This window comes from Saimiri boliviensis, chromosome 1 (assembly GCF_048565385.1).
Source record: "Saimiri boliviensis isolate mSaiBol1 chromosome 1, mSaiBol1.pri, whole genome shotgun sequence".
Lineage (NCBI taxonomy): Eukaryota > Metazoa > Chordata > Mammalia > Primates > Cebidae > Saimiri > Saimiri boliviensis.
Genome location: NC_133449.1, coordinates 27,207,197 through 27,222,698, shown reverse-complemented (window position 1 = coordinate 27,222,698; position 15,502 = coordinate 27,207,197). Strand labels below are relative to the sequence as shown.

The 15,502-nt window shown below is 48.7% G+C and overlaps 2 protein-coding genes across 6 annotated transcripts in view; one reads left to right on the top strand and one right to left on the bottom strand.

Annotated features, from left to right (window-relative positions):
• Nucleotides 1-15,502, top strand: part of IFT172 (intraflagellar transport 172) — a 50,943-nt gene that overhangs the window by 30,527 nt on the left and 4,914 nt on the right. Inside the window, exons 30-48 of one of the 3 annotated variants that reach the window (XM_039474623.2) lie at nt 206-348; nt 1,623-1,716; nt 1,862-1,926; nt 2,118-2,298; nt 2,540-2,649; nt 2,771-2,900; nt 7,324-7,422; nt 7,617-7,726; nt 7,856-7,919; nt 8,036-8,122; nt 8,399-8,515; nt 9,122-9,232; nt 9,425-9,544; nt 10,428-10,523; nt 10,743-10,802; nt 10,888-10,986; nt 11,933-12,086; nt 12,612-12,703; nt 13,287-13,435. In XM_039474623.2, coding sequence (XP_039330557.1) covers nt 206-348; nt 1,623-1,716; nt 1,862-1,926; nt 2,118-2,298; nt 2,540-2,649; nt 2,771-2,900; nt 7,324-7,422; nt 7,617-7,726; nt 7,856-7,919; nt 8,036-8,122; nt 8,399-8,515; nt 9,122-9,232; nt 9,425-9,544; nt 10,428-10,523; nt 10,743-10,802; nt 10,888-10,986; nt 11,933-12,086; nt 12,612-12,703; nt 13,287-13,376 — 2,022 coding nt within the window. In that variant the 3' untranslated portion in view covers nt 13,377-13,435. Of the gene's footprint in view, nt 1-205; nt 349-1,622; nt 1,717-1,861; nt 1,927-2,117; nt 2,299-2,539; nt 2,650-2,770; nt 2,901-7,323; nt 7,423-7,616; nt 7,727-7,855; nt 7,920-8,035; nt 8,123-8,398; nt 8,516-9,121; nt 9,233-9,424; nt 9,545-10,427; nt 10,524-10,742; nt 10,803-10,887; nt 10,987-11,932; nt 12,087-12,175; nt 12,704-13,286; nt 13,436-15,502 lie in introns of those variants that run through there. The other 2 variants (XM_074395597.1, XM_039474628.2) reach the window with 2 other exon arrangements.
• KRTCAP3 (keratinocyte associated protein 3) lies at nt 13,509-15,459 on the bottom strand. 3 transcript variants are annotated; one of them, XM_003941543.4, is made up of 7 exons: nt 15,352-15,459; nt 15,042-15,226; nt 14,903-14,962; nt 14,517-14,723; nt 14,264-14,398; nt 13,742-13,854; nt 13,509-13,618 (listed from the first exon to the last, which is right to left on the bottom strand). In XM_003941543.4, the coding sequence occupies exons 1-6, from the start codon at nt 15,377-15,379 to the stop codon at nt 13,747-13,749; spliced, it is 723 nt and encodes a 240-aa protein (XP_003941592.1). In that variant the 5' UTR covers nt 15,380-15,459; the 3' UTR covers nt 13,509-13,618; nt 13,742-13,746. The 3 variants fall into 3 exon arrangements, with proteins under 3 accessions (XP_003941592.1, XP_010350620.1, XP_074251721.1); XM_010352318.3 differs by having other exon boundaries at nt 13,509-13,615; XM_074395620.1 differs by lacking the exon at nt 13,509-13,618 and having other exon boundaries at nt 13,748-13,854; nt 14,264-14,723.

Here is a 15,502-nt window from a genome sequence, read left to right as displayed (position 1 = left end):
TTGGTCAGGCTGGTCTCGAACTCCTGGCCTCAAGTGATCAGCCTGCCTCTGCCTCCCAAAATGCTGGGATTACAGTCATAAGCCACCACACCCAGCCTCTCCCTGTTAACTTAGAGCAGTTACTGGATCCTTATGAAAGCTGAGGCCAGAGCTGAGAAGGGAGCATCTCAGTATTGGAGGATTATTGAGCGAGTTTGCTTTACAGGTGGCCAGGACTCAAGGAGGGGCTAATGCCCACAAACACGTGGCCTATCTGTGGGCAAAGAGCCTGGGAGGAGAAGCTGCAGTTAGACTACTTACCAAGCTGGGACTCCTGGAAGCTTCCGTTGACCATGCTGCAGACAATTGGTGAGACCCCAAACGTTCTCTCCATGAGTCCCATCCCAGCCAGAGCCCCTTTCTAGAGAAAAAATTGATGCATAACTGAAAAATATTTCCAGAGGCTGAGGCAAGAATGAAGAAATGTAGTAAAGGAGGATCCTTGGAAGGACATGAGAGTGGCAAGAATAAATTAACTGCTCCTATGCCCTAGGGGCTCAGAACAGTGTTTAATTTTTGGCCGTTCTAAGAAGAGTGGAGAGGGACCAGATTGTAAAGCTAGCACTGCAGACTGCACTAAGCCAGTCACTTACTTCTGGGTAATGGAAATGTGATTCTTCAAATGCAAAGTGAACTTTTCTTTTTTTTTGGAAGCATCAGAGCTCATGAGGTATTTTATTTGTAAATATATATTACATCTCTAGAGAAAGAATCCCAACAAATCCCCTGATTTGTTGTTGTCTTGCTTCTTCATGGTCCATGATGCCAGCTGAGGTTGTCAGTACAATAAAACCAAACTGGCAGGATGGGATTTTTCTGCCATTTTTCTAGATCTCTGAGTTACAAGTCAAATCTGGGGCTGATCACTCCACACTTGTTCAGCCTGCCTGTGAGGTTCACACAATTTTCCTAGCTCTATGATCATCAATGATTTCAAATTCGCCCAGTGTATTTCATCATCACAGTTAGAAACCGGACGATGACTTTGGAGCACAGCCTGATAAGAGCCTGGTGTTCGCCTCTTTCCGGCATTGCTGATGCTCTTGAGAGCATCAGTCAGGACATTCGTGCACACCATTGAGGCGGTGCAGAAAGATGGCAGAAAGAGCAAAGTGAACTTTTCTTAAGCAACTGTTATAAGTGCCAATCATGGAGTCCGATGCTGAGGGTGATCTTGCTCATTTTTTGGAGAGACTGTGTTTCTGATAGTGTAGCTGGGGCTCAGGAGGAGGTGGTGAGCACCAGGAGCCCTCCTGGCCCTGTCGGCAGAGGACTTGGAGGCTCACTCCTCCCTTCCCCTTCGCAGGCGCGTTCTCCTTCCTCAGGAGCAGCTGGCCTCAGGGAAGGTGTAGGTTTTTCCAGACGTCTCTTGATCCACACCGACAGTGACGTGTTCTTCACAGGGCTGCCTGCCTGTCTTCCTTTTTAATCTCTGTGTTTTTCTGTCACTTCATGTTTGTTATCCTTAAACCTGTCACTTTTTCCTCCCCTCAACCCTGTCCTTTCTCTGTTTTGTCTTGTCTTGTTCCTTTTATGAAGGGAGGTGTGAAGTAAGAAAACTTTATCTGCACCTTCTGTTTCAGCTCCTTTGAATTTGCTTTTGAACTCTCTCGGCTGGCCCTCAAGCACAAAACCCCCGAGATCCATCTCAAATACGCCATGTACCTGGAGGATGAGGTATGGGTGTGATGTGGACCCTGACCGCAGAGCCCTCTTGTTCCATCCCTTAGTGCACTGCTGCCTGGTGTGCAGACCCCGGTCTCCTGGCTGCCTGTGATGCCAGTCTCCTTCCCATCACGCACGGCTGCCTTTCTCCCTGTAGGGTAAATTCGAAGAGGCTGAAGCTGAATTCATCAGAGCTGGTAAACCCAAGGAAGCAGTCCTGATGTGAGTTACCCCATACATTCCTTAATCCTGTTTCCCCAGTCACAGTCCCAGGATCTTTCATGACTATCTTGACCTTCATTCAAACCTAGAACAAAGCAGTGTTATACCCCTCAGTGACATGGCTGTTTGTCTCCCAGAATTGGAGCCTCAGTCCTATACTCATTCTCTCCTCTGTCCCCATTCGGGGGCAGGTTTGTTCATAATCAGGACTGGGAGGCAGCTCAGCGTGTGGCCGAGGCCCATGACCCTGACAGTGTCGCCGAGGTGCTTGTGGGACAGGCCCGGAGGGCCTTGGAGGAGAAGGACTTTCAGAAAGCAGAAGGGCTGCTGCTCCGGGCCCAGAGACCAGGCCTGGCCCTCAGTTATTATAAGGTGGGGCAGTGGATTCAGGGCCATGAGGGGATGGGGAGAGTCTGAGAGCCCACAGAGAGCCACACTGACCCTTGGTATGAAGAAAGATCAGAGAGGTTGGTACAGAGGAGTGGGAAAGACAGGAAAGAGGAAGGAGAAGAGAGGTCGAAGGACCCAGGAGTCCGTGGGCCAGGGCACCTGTGTGGCAGTGGGAAGCTGTCCTGCCTGCCTCTGCCATCTTGATACCTGGAAATCTGAGCAGGAGGCTGGATTATGGAGTGACGCGCTGCGGATCTGCAAGGACTATGTGCCCGGCCAGCTGGAGGCTCTGCAGGAGGAGTATGAGCGGGAAGCTACTAAGAAGGGGGCCAGGTATGAGGCCAGAGGTCCAGCAGCAGTGGGAGGGCTGGGAGGGTCATGAGGCGTGCACAGGGTAGAGCACACTGCCCCCCCCCACCCCCCGTGCCTAGTCCCAGTGCTCTAATCTCCACAGGGGTGTGGAGGGACTCGTGGAACAAGCTCGACACTGGGAGCAGGCTGGAGAGTACAGTCGTGCCGTGGACTGCTACCTCCGAGTGCGAGACTCTGGAAACAGCGGCCTGATGGAGAAGTGCTGGATGAAGGTGAGGGCAGCAGGCTCTTTCTGGCCCTCCTCCTTCCTAGGCCTCCATTCACACTCAGCTTCCCTTCTCACATCTGCAGCTGTCTCCTCTGTGTCTTTTCCTTTTCAGTCAGGTAGCAGGAATCTGTAGAGCTCCTGCTGGATGGCAGAGCCAGAACCTCTGAAGGCTGTTAGGCAGACATAAGACAGAGCCCTGACAGCTCAAAGTTAGGGGAGCTGGACTAACATGGCTCAGTTAATATCGTATTAAAGACCAAAGTGTATGACTTGAAGTAGAGTTCAGAGAACAGTGAGATCTCTGTGGGCTCGAGGGGTCAGGAAGGCTCTGTGAAGAAGGAGGGAGGACTTGGACAGGACCTGGAAGGGCAATTCCAGGCACAGGAACTGGTCAGACAGGGAACATGAAAAAGCATGGGCTCCGCCTCCACCACCCAACATTTGCTGAAAAGAAGCCTCCAGCAAATTAAACTAGGCCAGTATGTGTCACAAATAATAAGACATACTGTATTGGAGAACCCAACAGGATGTATATAGTCATATACCACATAACAACATTTAGGTCAACAGTAGACCACATGGCTGGGTGTGATGGCTCACACCTGTAATCTTAGCACTTTGGGAAGTTAAGGATGGTGGATCACTTGAGGTCAGGAGTTCGAGACCAGCCTGATCAACATGGCAAAACCCTGTCTCTACTAAAAATACAAAAAAATTAACTAGGCATGGTGGTACACACCTGTAATCCTAGCTACTCAGAAGCCTGAGGTGAGAGGTTCACTTTGAACCCAGGAGGCAAAAGTTGCTGTGAGCCGAGATCACAACAGTACACTCCAGCCTGGGTGACAGTGTGAGACTGTGTCTCAAAAAAAAAAAAAAACAATGGACCACATATGTTATGATGGTCCCATAAGATTATAATACTGTATTTTTATTGTAGTTTTTGTATGTTGTGATAGGTTTTTTTTTTTTTTTTCTTTTGAGACAGAGTCTCCTGTGTTTCCCAGGCTGGAGTGCAATGGTGCAATCTTGGCTCACTGCAACTTCTGTCTCCAGGTTCCCGAGTAGCTGGGATTACAGGTGCCTGCCACTGCGCCCGGCTAATTTTTTATATTTTTAGTGGAGACAGGGTTTCACTACATTGGCCAGGCTGGTCTCAAACTTCTGACCTCAGACGATCCGCCTGCCTCGGCCTCCCAAAGTGCTAGAATTACAGGTGTGAGCTACCTTGCCCAGTCTTAGGTTTCAGTACACAAATACTTACCATTGTGTTGTGGTTGCCTACAGTAGAGAGTAAAAAATGTGCTGCCGGGCGCGGTGGCTCAAGCCTGTAATCCCAGCACTTTGGGAGGCCGAGGCGGGTGGATCACGAGGTCAAGAGATCGAGACCATCCCGGTCAACATGGTGAAACCCTGTCTCTACTAAAAATACAAAAAATTAGCTGGGCATGGTGGCACGTGCCTGTAATCCCAGCTACTCAGGAGGCTGAGGCAGGAGAATTGCCTGAACCCAGGAGGTGGAGGTTGCGGTGAGCCGAGATCGTGCCATTGCACTCCAGCCTGGGTAACAAGAGCGAAACTCCTCCTCAAAAAAAAAAAAAAAAAAAAAAAGTGCTGTACAGGTTTGTAGCCTAGGTACAATAAGCTCTACACAGCCTCTACCTAGGTATATAGTAGCCTGTACCATCTATATTTGTGTAAGTACATGCTATGTTTGTACAATGATGAAATACCCTAAGGACACATTTCTCAGAACATACCCATCATTAGACAATCCATGACTGTAAGTATATGTGTGTACATTTATGTGTGCACATGTATATAAAGAGATTTATTAGAAGGAATTGGCTCTTGGAGTTCTGGAGATGGGTAAGGCCCAAGATCTGCAGGTGAATTGGCAAACTGAAAAACCCAGGAGAACTGATGGTGTAGTTCCTGTCTGAAGGCCAACAAGCTGAGACCCAGGAAGAGCTGATGTTTCCGTTCAAATCTAAAGGCAGGAAAAAGCCAGTGTCCCAGTTTAAAGGCAGTCAAACAAGAAGAATTCTCTCTAACGTGGGAAGGAGCCAGCCTTTATGTTCTGTTCAGGCCTTGAAATGATTGGATGAGGTCTATTGACGGTAGAGAGGGCAATTTGCTTTACTCAGTCTACCAATTTAAATGTTAACCTCATCCTAAAACACTTATAGAAACACCCAGAATAATGTTTGACCAAATACCTGGATACCCTGTAGCCTAGTCAAATTGATACATAAAGTTAACAATCACGTTTATATAATTATATTTTAATATCTTTGAAATTGGGATGCACATATAAACGATGCACTTAGATACAGTGAAATCTGATGGTGGGGGTCATGAAGGAGATGAGATTGGCTCTCTGAATGAAGTGTTCGTATGGTGATGCCCCTGCAAAATTTCCCTTAGGTCTTTGAGGTCTTATAATTCAATAACCCCTAGAAGTTAGAGGGAAAAAAGTAGAAAGACTGGCTGATGATCAGTTTTGACGTTCTAGCAGATTTTAATCAGCAGTATTGAATAAGCATCTGATGTATATAACTCAGGAGCATTGCATGACTGTGCCTTCTACAGACTAGTCAGAAGATGGCTTCCTGATGCGAGCAGGGTGGATTAAGCTTTGAAGGGCTTGGCAGTAAGAAAAGGAGGCAAGAACAGGTGAGGGAAAGATGAGAGGGTATTAGCATAAACTGTAGCTAAATTGGATTGTGTGGAAATTGAAATCTGGTGAGGATGTCAGCATCATAGTGGAAACAGAGTGATCGCATAGAACACTTAGGTTTATAGAATTTCTGAGTTTTTCTTTTTCTCTTTCTCTTTTTTTTTTTTTTTTTTTTTTGAGATGGAGTTTCGCTCTTGTTACCCAGGCTGGAGTGCAATGGCGCGATCTCGGCTCACCACAACCTCCGCCTCCTGGGTTCAGGCAATTCTCCTGCCTCAGCCTCCTGAGTAGCTGGGATTACAGGCACGCGCCACCAGGCCCAGCTAATTTTTGCATTTTTTTTTAGTAGAGACGGGATTTCACCATGTTGACCAGGATGGTCTCGATCTCTTGACCTTGTGATCCACCCGCCTCGGCCTCCCAAAGTGCTGGGATTACAGGCTTGAGCCACCGCACCCGGCCTGAGTTTTAAGTATTGGAAGGTATCAAGACCATCTATACCAGCACTGGCACTAGAAATATATTGCAAGCCACAAATGTGATCCATACATGTAATTTAAGTTTTCTAGTAGCCACATTTAAAAAGAATAAAAAGAAATAGGTGAAAATAATTGTAATATATTTTATTTAACACAGTATATCTAAAATACCACCATTTTTTCTGGGCACGGTGGTTCATGCCTGTAATCCCAGAACTTTGAGAGGCCAAGGTGGGCAGATCACTTGAGGTCAGGAGTTTAAGACCAGCCTGGCCAACATGCTGAAAGCCTGTCTCTACTAAAAATACAAAAATTAGCTGGGCATGGTGGTGGATTCCTGTAATTCCAGCTGCTCAGAAGGCTGAGGCAAGAGAATCACTTGAACCTGGGAGGCAGAGATTGCAGTGAGCTGAGATTGCAACACTGAACTCCAGCCCAGGAGACATAGCAAGACTCTGTCTCAAAAAAAACAAAAACAAAAACAAAAAAAACAACTACCATTTCAACATGTGCTCACATGCATTATTTATTTTTATTTTTTATTTTTTGAGACAGAGTCTCACTCTGTTGCCCAGGCTGGAGTGCAGTGGCACGATCTCAGCTCAAAGCAACCTCCGCCTCCCAGGTTCAGGTGATTCTCCTCCCTCACCTTCCAAGTAGCTGGTACTACAGGCGCATGCTGCCATACCCGGCTAATTTTTTGCTAGTAGAGATGGGGTTTCGCCATGTTGGCCAGGTTGTTCTTGAACTCCTAACCTCAGGTGATCCACCTGCCTCAGCCTCCCAAAGTGCTGGGATTATAGGCGTGAGCCACCGTGCCCGGCCTCCATTCTTTTTTTTATACCAAGTCTTCAAAATCCAGTATGAATGAAGAAACTGAAAAAGCCCAGCACAAATAGTTACAGAATGCCCTGGGCTCCTCATTTTAGGAGTCCTTCCTCTATACGCTGCTACAAAAATTCTACTTAGGACAAAGACCTTGAGAAATGATTTTGTCAAAGGTGGAAGAATCAAATGCAGTGACCTCAAGCAGGACAGGAAGTGTCTGAAAGAGCTAACAATGAACTGAGAGGAAAGATGGGTCGACTGATGCCTAATTAAAGGATCTAATGGACCATGAGCCAGGCTTTGCCCAGGAAGGTGCAAGGTTGTAGGAGAAAGAGAGAAAGTTGGCATCTGGAGGAGAAAAATGTATGAAGTGGATCAGGCTGAGGACACAGTGGTGTTTGTCTCTCCTACCCATTTCCATCTTCTGTTCAACCACACAGGCAGCCGAACTCTCCATCAAGTTTCTGCCTCCCCAGCGTAATATAGAAGTCGTTCTGGCTGTAGGACCCCAGCTGATTGGAATTGGAAAGCACAATGCAGTAAGTGGGATGTGGGATGGAACAGAAATAGATTCCACAGAGATGGGTACAAAGGTGACATCTACACCCAGGAAAGTGTATGAGGTGGGCCTCCTGGTGGGCATGGCTTGTAGTCCTGGGAAAACAGATGAGGGAGCTCACAGAGGGAAGACTGAGAGTGAGGAGAGTCTCCATGCTGACTTCTCATTATGCAGGCTGCAGAGCTCTATCTGAATCTGGACCTGGTCAAGGAAGCAATCGATGCTTTCATCGAGGGTGAGGAGTGGAACAAGGCTAAGCGTGTAGCTAAGGAGTTAGATCCTAGGTAAGCTCGCAACCCCTTCTTACTGGGAAATTCTCTTTTACTTCCTTTTGTAAAGACTGGGAGAAAGTCTCATGGGGAGGGTTTGGTATTCTGGAACATGAAGATGGAGCTCTCTGTACATCTTCACAGGTATGAAGACTATGTGGACCAGTGTTATAAAGAGTTCCTCAAGAACCAGGGCAAAGTGGACTCGGTGAGACTTGCAGAGTTAGCAGGAGGCAGAATGCACGGAGAGACCCACAAGTCTCTCCCTCTTCTTTCCCTCATGTCATCTCTTTTCCCTTGTAACTCTGTCTTCCATTGACCCAGCTTGTGGGTGTGGATGTCGTAGCTGCGTTGGACCTGTATGTGGAGCAGGGCCAGTGGGACAAGTGCATTGAAACAGCTACCAAGCAGGTACTGCTCTCTTCCCATTCCCAGCCATTCTTTACATTTTCCCTTGATTCCCCACCTGCCTCAAAGCTGCATCTCTTACCTCCACAAAAACCCAAAGCCCAAAGATAATCTAATGGGCTTTAGATAATCAGAGCAGCTCAGTCTGAAACGGGTCAGAGGTTTGCATACACCCTTTGTCTCCTCAACAAATCCATGGCCTCGAGTCACCACTCTACCCTCACTGCTTGGTCTTGCTGATCCCAACCTCACCCATGCTTTTCCTCCACCCCTGTACAGAACTACAAGATTCTGCACAAGTATGTGGCTTTATATGCAACTCACTTGATCCGAGAGGGTAGCTCTGCCCAGGCATTGGCCCTGTATGTACAGCACGGAGCCCCTGCTAACCCACAGGTACCTGCCTTCTTCTTGGGTTGAATGTTTCCACAAGGAAACCGTTTCTCCTCTCCTCTCAGGAACTATCTTCTCAGAGGATTCTATCCTTAGAGAACGTCATGCCCAGAGCCCCCCATGCATCTTCAGAAATGTCCAGCCTCTCTGGAGGCTGTGTATTTGCTAAGAGCATTGGGAGAAGTTAGCAGAAACTTCCACCTTCTGTTTAAAGAAACACCCATGGAGTTCCCCATGCTATTAGCAAATAAACAGCCACCTGTCTTTCAGAGATGAATCCTACACACACCTCTAGGGCCTTTATTGACTTCCTCCAGAGAATGAACACTGCTCCCTGATCTGAGAGTCACAGCCCATTAATGTTTTAACTCTGTACTTAACATTTGTACAGTTGCCCACTCACACAGCAGCAGCTAAGAAATAGTTATTTTCTTCCTCTTTTCTCTTCATCAAAAATAATCAGCAGTTAATAATCTACCAGTGTCTCCCAGCTCTTGAACACACACGTACACATTTCTACACACAAAGCCTGTCCCTTTTGCCCCACTTCCACTGACTTTCTCTTCTAGCTGTGCCCTTCTCAGATGCCCTTCTCCCCTCTACCTCTAGAACTTCAATATCTACAAAAGGATCTTCACTGACATGGTGAGCTCTCCTGGGACCAACTGCGCTGAGGCCTACCATAGCTGGGCTGATCTTCGAGATGTCCTTTTCAACCTGGTGAGGAAGTTGGGTTGACAAGAGTAAAAGGGCTGCTCTGCCTGTCCTTGTCTTCATCTCTTCTTTCATGCATGTAAACCTTTATTCTCAGATGTATTTTAACTTCCTCTGCCAGGTGGCCATCAGAGACCACTCTATGGCCCTAGCACTCCTCTGACCCCTAAGCCAGGCTGTGCTGTCTCCCTCTTCTAGTGTGAAAACCTGGTGAAGTCCAGTGAGGCAAACTCTCCAGCCCATGAGGAGTTCAAGACGATGCTGCTGATCGCTCATTACTATGCCACACGCTCTGCAGCCCAGAGTGTCAAACAGCTGGTGAGATGTAGAGGGGGCAGAGGAGCACTCAGTCAGAAGGGCTCATCTGCAAATGTATGAAACTGAATTGTCTCACATTCTGGATTCTTCAAATTGGGCGCTTGAATCTGCCCCCTCTCTTTCAGCTTCTCTTCTGTCTAAACAAATCTTTAGCTTTTGCTGAGGTTTTCTCCTTCTCACCTTCTTAGGGCTCTGTACCCACACAGCTCCAACTTCATTATGTTTAAACATCCAAATCCATGATTTCTTTATTTACCTTTTGTAATGTACACATATTTTGGGCTTATTTGTGACTGTTTACTATATATTTATTTCATGTACTTGGATAATAGAATTCTAGAAGTGGAAAGAACCTTAGAAAGAATCTAGGTGGCCAGGCACAATGGCTCACACCTGTAATCCCAGCACTTTGGGAGGGGAGCCTGAGATAGGTGGGCCACTTGAGGTCAATGGACCAGCCTGGCCAACATGGCAAAATCCCGTACTAAAAATATATAAATTAGCTGGGCGTGATAGTGCACGCCTGTAGTCCTAGCTACTTGGGAGGCTGAGGCACGAAAATTGTGTGAATCTGGGAGGCAGAAGTTGCAGTGAGCTGAAATGGCACCATTGCACTCCAGCCTGGGCAACAGAGTAAGACTATTTAAAAATTTAAAAAAAAAAAAAAAAAATTGAAACTAGGCCCAGGTCTCTTATTCAGAAAAAAACAAAAAAACAAAAAAACAAAAACAAAAACAAAAAACAAACTAAGACCCAGAACAGCTTGGAGAGAACAGTATAATATTGCTTGTTGTTTTTAATTCTGTGGCTGCTTTACAGGATCATTGGTCTGTAGCTCAGTCACTTTAGTGCCGTATTCATAATGCTTTGACTTTAATCCCAGGAAACCGTGGCTGCCAGGCTTTCTGTTTCCCTCTTGCGTCACACCCAGCTGCTACCTGTAGACAAAGCCTTCTATGAAGCAGGCATTGCTGCCAAGGTGAGCTGGGACAAGGAAGGGTGGGGCAGATGGGAGGAAGTCAAAGGTTAGAAAATAGAGAATATCCCTTCTGCTCAGGTAGCAGAAAGCTGAGTGTAGGGCTGAAGTTGTGGAGGATATAATCCTCCTATGTCTTCTTGGATTTTTCTCCTGCATCCCAGAGAAGTAACATCCAGGCCCAGCTTGCTCACTCCCATTTGCAACTTTTCTCTGCTGCAGGCAGTTGGCTGGGAGAACATGGCATTCATCTTCCTCAATCGCTTTTTGGACCTGACCGACGTGAGTAGGAAAGCTGTGCCCTGAGGGTGGGGTCTTTTGCCAGTCACAGGATGTGCCTAGCTCATGGTTGCCCACTCTACTGCAGGCAATCGAGGAAGGGACTCTGGATGGCCTTGACCACTCTGATTTTCAAGATACAGACATTCCTTTTGAGGTGCCACTCCCAGCCAAGCAGCATGTACCGGTAAGGGCACAGGGCTGGAAAATGGGAAGACCTCACCAGTGTGAGTGCCTTGAGGAGGGAGAACATCTTTGTGCTGCCATCTTTGGAAGGACCTCAGCCCTCACTATTCTTTCGTGAAAGTAGAAGCAGAGTGGAATAGAAAGAAAAGGCTGTGACTGGACTGGTGCGGTGGCTCACACCTGTAATCCCAACACTTTGGGAGGCCGAGGTGGACAGATCACAAGGTCAGGAGATCAAGACCATCCTGGCTAACATGGTGAAACCCCATCTCAACTAAAAACACAAAAAATTAGGCCGGGCTTGGTGGCTCAAGCCTGTAATCCCAGCACTTTGGGAGGCCGAGGCGGGTGAATCACGAGGTCGAGAGATCGAGACCATCCTGGTCAACATGGTGAAACCCCATCTCTACTAAAAATACAAAAAATTAGCTGGGCATGGTGGCGCGTGCCTGTAATCCCCGCTACTCGGGAGGCTGAGGCAGGAGAATTGCCTGAACCCAGGAGGCAGAGGTTGCGGTGAGCCGAGATCGCACCATTGCACTCCAGCCTGGGTAACAAGGGAAACTCCATCTCAAAAAAAAAAAAAAAAACACAAAAAATTAGCCGGATGTGGTGGCAAATGCTTGTAGTTGCAACTACTCAGGAGGCTGAGGCAGGAGAATCGCTTGAACCTGAGAGGCAGAAGTTGCAGTGAGCCATGATTGTACCACTGCACTCCAGCCTGACAACAGAGTGAGACTCGTCTCAAAAAAAAAAAAAAAAAAGAAAGAAAAGAGAAGGCTGTGACTGCATCCCCCAGTACAAGCCAATCCAAGGAGGATCATTTGTAGCTGAAAGCTGGTATATGGTATATAGGACAAGGGCTTAGCAAACCCCCTCCCTACTCTTCCACCCGTTTGCCCTCCCCTGCCCTGTGTGAAGCTGCCACTCCCTCTTGTCCTTTCCAGGAGGCTGAGAGAGAAGAGGTTCGAGACTGGGTGCTTACAGTCTCCATGGACCAGCGGCTGGAACAGGTTCTGCCTCGGGATGAGCGTGGTGCCTATGAGGCCTCCCTGGTGGCAGCAAGCACTGGGGTTCGAGCCCTGCCCTGCCTCATTACAGGTATAGAACTCTACAGCACCCCAGATCCTGTGGCCGGGTTGGGGTGGGGAAGCAACAGGATCAATAAACTTAATTTTAAATTTTACTAGGAGGCCAGGCGCGGTGGCTGTAATCCCAGCACTTTGGGAGGCCGAGGCAGGTGGATCATGAGGTCAAGAGATTGAGACCATCCTGGTCAACATGGTGAAACCCCGTCTCTACTAAAATTACAAAAAAAAAAAGTAGCTGGGCATGGTGGTACATGCCTGTAATCCGAGCTACTCCAGAGACTGAGGCAGGAGAATTGCCTGAACCCAGGAGGCGGAGGTTGCGGTGAGCCGAGATCGCACCATTGCACTCCAGCCTGGGTAACAAGAGTGAAACTCCGTCTCAAAAAAAAAAAAAAAAAATTTTTACTAGGATTCAGTAAAGGAGTAAAGGGTACAAAAGACAGGACCATGCTGCTTTGTACCCCCAAGCTGTTCCTCATTTTTCCTTCCTCAGTCTCTCTCAAACCCCAGTTCATCATTTTTTCTTCCTTCACAGGATACCCCATTCTGAGGAACAAAATTGAATTTAAGCGGCCAGGGAAAGCTGCTAACAAGGACAACTGGAATAAATTCCTTATGGCCATCAAGGTTAGAGAGGGGGACTTGAAGAATGAAGGCAGACAGGGCAGCACTTAAAAACAAAACAAAACAAAACAAGGCCAGGTGTGGTGGCTCACGCCTATAATCCCAGCACTTTGGGAGGCCAAGGCGGACGGATCACCTGAGGTCAGGAGTCCAAGACCAGCCTGGCCAACATGGTTAAAACCTGTTTCTACTAAAAAAACAAAAATTAGCCAGGTGTGGTGGTATGTGCCTGTAATCCCAGCTACTCAGGAGGTTGAGGCAGGAGAATCACTTAAACCCAGGAGGCAGAGGTTGCAGTGAGCCGAGATCATGTCACTGCACTCCAGCCTCAGTAACAAAGCGAGACTCCGTCTCAAAACAAACAAAACATACACATACACACACTCTCTCTCTCTCTCTCTCTCACACACACACACACACACACACACACACACACACTCTCTCTCTCTCTCTCTCTCTCTCTCTCTAGAAAGGGAGGTGGGATTGCAGGAAGGCAAGTGCAGACCCTGAAGCCTGTGATGGAGCCGATTTTCTCTGTATTTCCAGCATTAACAAGTTCCTCTCATCATCTTCCATTTGCTCACAGACCTCCCACAGCCCAGTGTGCCAGGATGTGCTGAAATTCATCAGTCAGTGGTGTGGAGGGCTCCCCAGTACCAGCTTTTCCTTTCAGTAGCCGGTAAAGCTGAGGAAGAATTAGGGCCTCTCCCTCATTAAAGTTTTATAAGAAAGTGAGACCATTGTATTCTTTGATCAAAGTCACCTCCAACACCACACAGTGCCTTTTCCCCAAAATGAATCATCATCAAGCAGAAGAAAAGTTATTTTATTACAATTTCTTTTATCTCATCCTGAGGTCAGGGCCCTTTGCTTTGTGGGGAAAAATCCCTTAGGGACTGAGTCTTGGAACAGCACCTGCTGGACAGAGTGGAGAACCAACCTGGGTCAGAGGCGAAAGCAGCACAGCAAGACCTAGACCCAGTTCTAAGAGCACTTCCCTGCCCCAGTCTTACCCAGGCCACCACCTTCAAGACCCGTTACCTGTCCTAAACCCAGCTTCTCTGTGATGCTCGGATCTCTTGATTTTGATCCAGCAGCTGCTCATTTTCCTGCCTTTTACATTTAGGAGGTTCAAGCTCTGTCATTTCCTCTAGCTGCAAAAGAAGGTGGAGTTAGACACCCTGGCCCTGAATGATAGGTCACCAGCCTTTTTTTTTCTTGAGACAGTGTCTCACTGTGTTGCCCAGGCTAGAGTGCAGTTGTGCAATCTCAGCTCACTGCAGCCTCCACCTCCCTGTTCAAGCAGTTCTCCTGCCTCAGCCTCCCAAGTGCTGAGATTACAGGTGCCGGTCACCACACCTGACTAATTTTTGTATTTTTAATAGAGACAAGATTTCACCATGTTGGCCATGCTGGTCTCAAACTCCTGACCTCAAGTGATCTGCTCACTTCAGCCTCCCAAAGTGCTGGGATTACAGGAGTGAGCCACTGCACGAGGCCAGTCACATCTTTTCAACACAGCCAATCTCTGTGGAATGAACCCTTCCTGTTCACCTTCCTTACCTGCCCCTGAAGTCCCTCCTTCCTGTAGGGCCCAACTCCAAGTAGGGTGAGTGCAGCCACACAGCAGTAACCAGATAGAGCAGCCTCCCCTGCAGACATGAGCAAAGAAGGGATCCAGAGAGCCAAGGCTGTATCCTGAAAAGTGAGAAGGAAGGATGGGGACTAGGAGGAAGTAGGGCAAGTGTGGCAAATAGGGGAAATTAAAAGGGCAAGACCAAGGCTTTGTAGACCACAAGGAAGAGAATGTGCTCACATAGATTCTTGTGGGGTCAAAGGGGCAGTCAGTATGTCCCAGCCCCTCATCCAGTGGTACCAGAGGATCCAGCAGTCCTGGATGGCAGTCAGCAATAAGGCGGTGGCCGCCGTTGGCCACAGTGAGTGACACGGCAAGAAGGAGGCCCAGGGAGCAGGCAGCAGACAAGAGCAAGTTCACCAGAGCTAGTGCCAGCAGGGCCCAGTGCTGGCAGGGACAGGAGATCAGGTGAGCAGCCTGGGCCTGGCTAACTCTCCCAGTAACTAAACACCCAGTATCTCTATTTGAGGCTTCTCCAGTCCGTTGAAAGACCAAGCTCAGTCAGCCCCCATTTCCCCGACTCAATCAAGCCTACTCGTTAAAAGCTCCAGGTAGTCCCTTCTCACCAGTGGAGGGCGAAGAAGGTTCCTGGATGCCAGGAGGGCCACAAGTCCCACGGAAACGCTCTATGGAAGACACAAAGCCTTTGGCCCGCTGGGCTCTCCGGGTGCCCGGCCCCTACCCCGGGCCGCCTGCCATGCTCACCAGCAGCCCCGAGCCGACGGAGATGACATTGGCCGCGATGTACTCCGGCGTGACGGCGCCAAGGGGATTGGCCACGTGCCGCAGGACAGTGCCGTGCAGCACGGCACCGAGCAGCAGGTTCACGTGGCCCACCAGAATCAGCGCGAGGCCCACACGCATGAGCCGCCGGGGGCCCCGGACGGCGTCTGCAAAGCACGGGGGAGGGGCAGGGTTGAGCCGGGCGGGGAAGGGAGAGGCGGCTCGCAGCGGCGGTAGGACAGGCCTAGTGGCCCCAGGGCAAGGACGAGAGACGCCAGGAGCCGGAAGTTACCGAAAGCGCAGAGACTGCAGCGCCTCATCCCGTCAGCCGCAACGTCCTTGGGGCAGCTCTACCTGGGCTCAGCCACGCCCCAACCTTGGCCCCACTTCCGTCTCGGGCTCCCCTCCCACCTGGGCCCCGCCTCTGCCCCGGCCCCGCTCCC

Excerpts from the sequence above, each read along its gene's own strand:
- KRTCAP3 (XM_074395620.1), bottom strand. The coding sequence starts at position 15,379 with ATGAGGCGCTGCAGTCTCTGCGCTTTCG. Across the intron at positions 15,227-15,351 it reads CTGCAGTCTCTGCGCTTTCG|ACGCCGTCCGGGGCCCCCGG; the intron begins GTAACTTCCGGC and ends CGTGCTTTGCAG. Across the intron at positions 14,724-14,902 it reads ACCTTCTTCGCCCTCCACTG|CACTGGGCCCTGCTGGCACT; the intron begins GTGAGAAGGGAC and ends TGTCCCTGCCAG.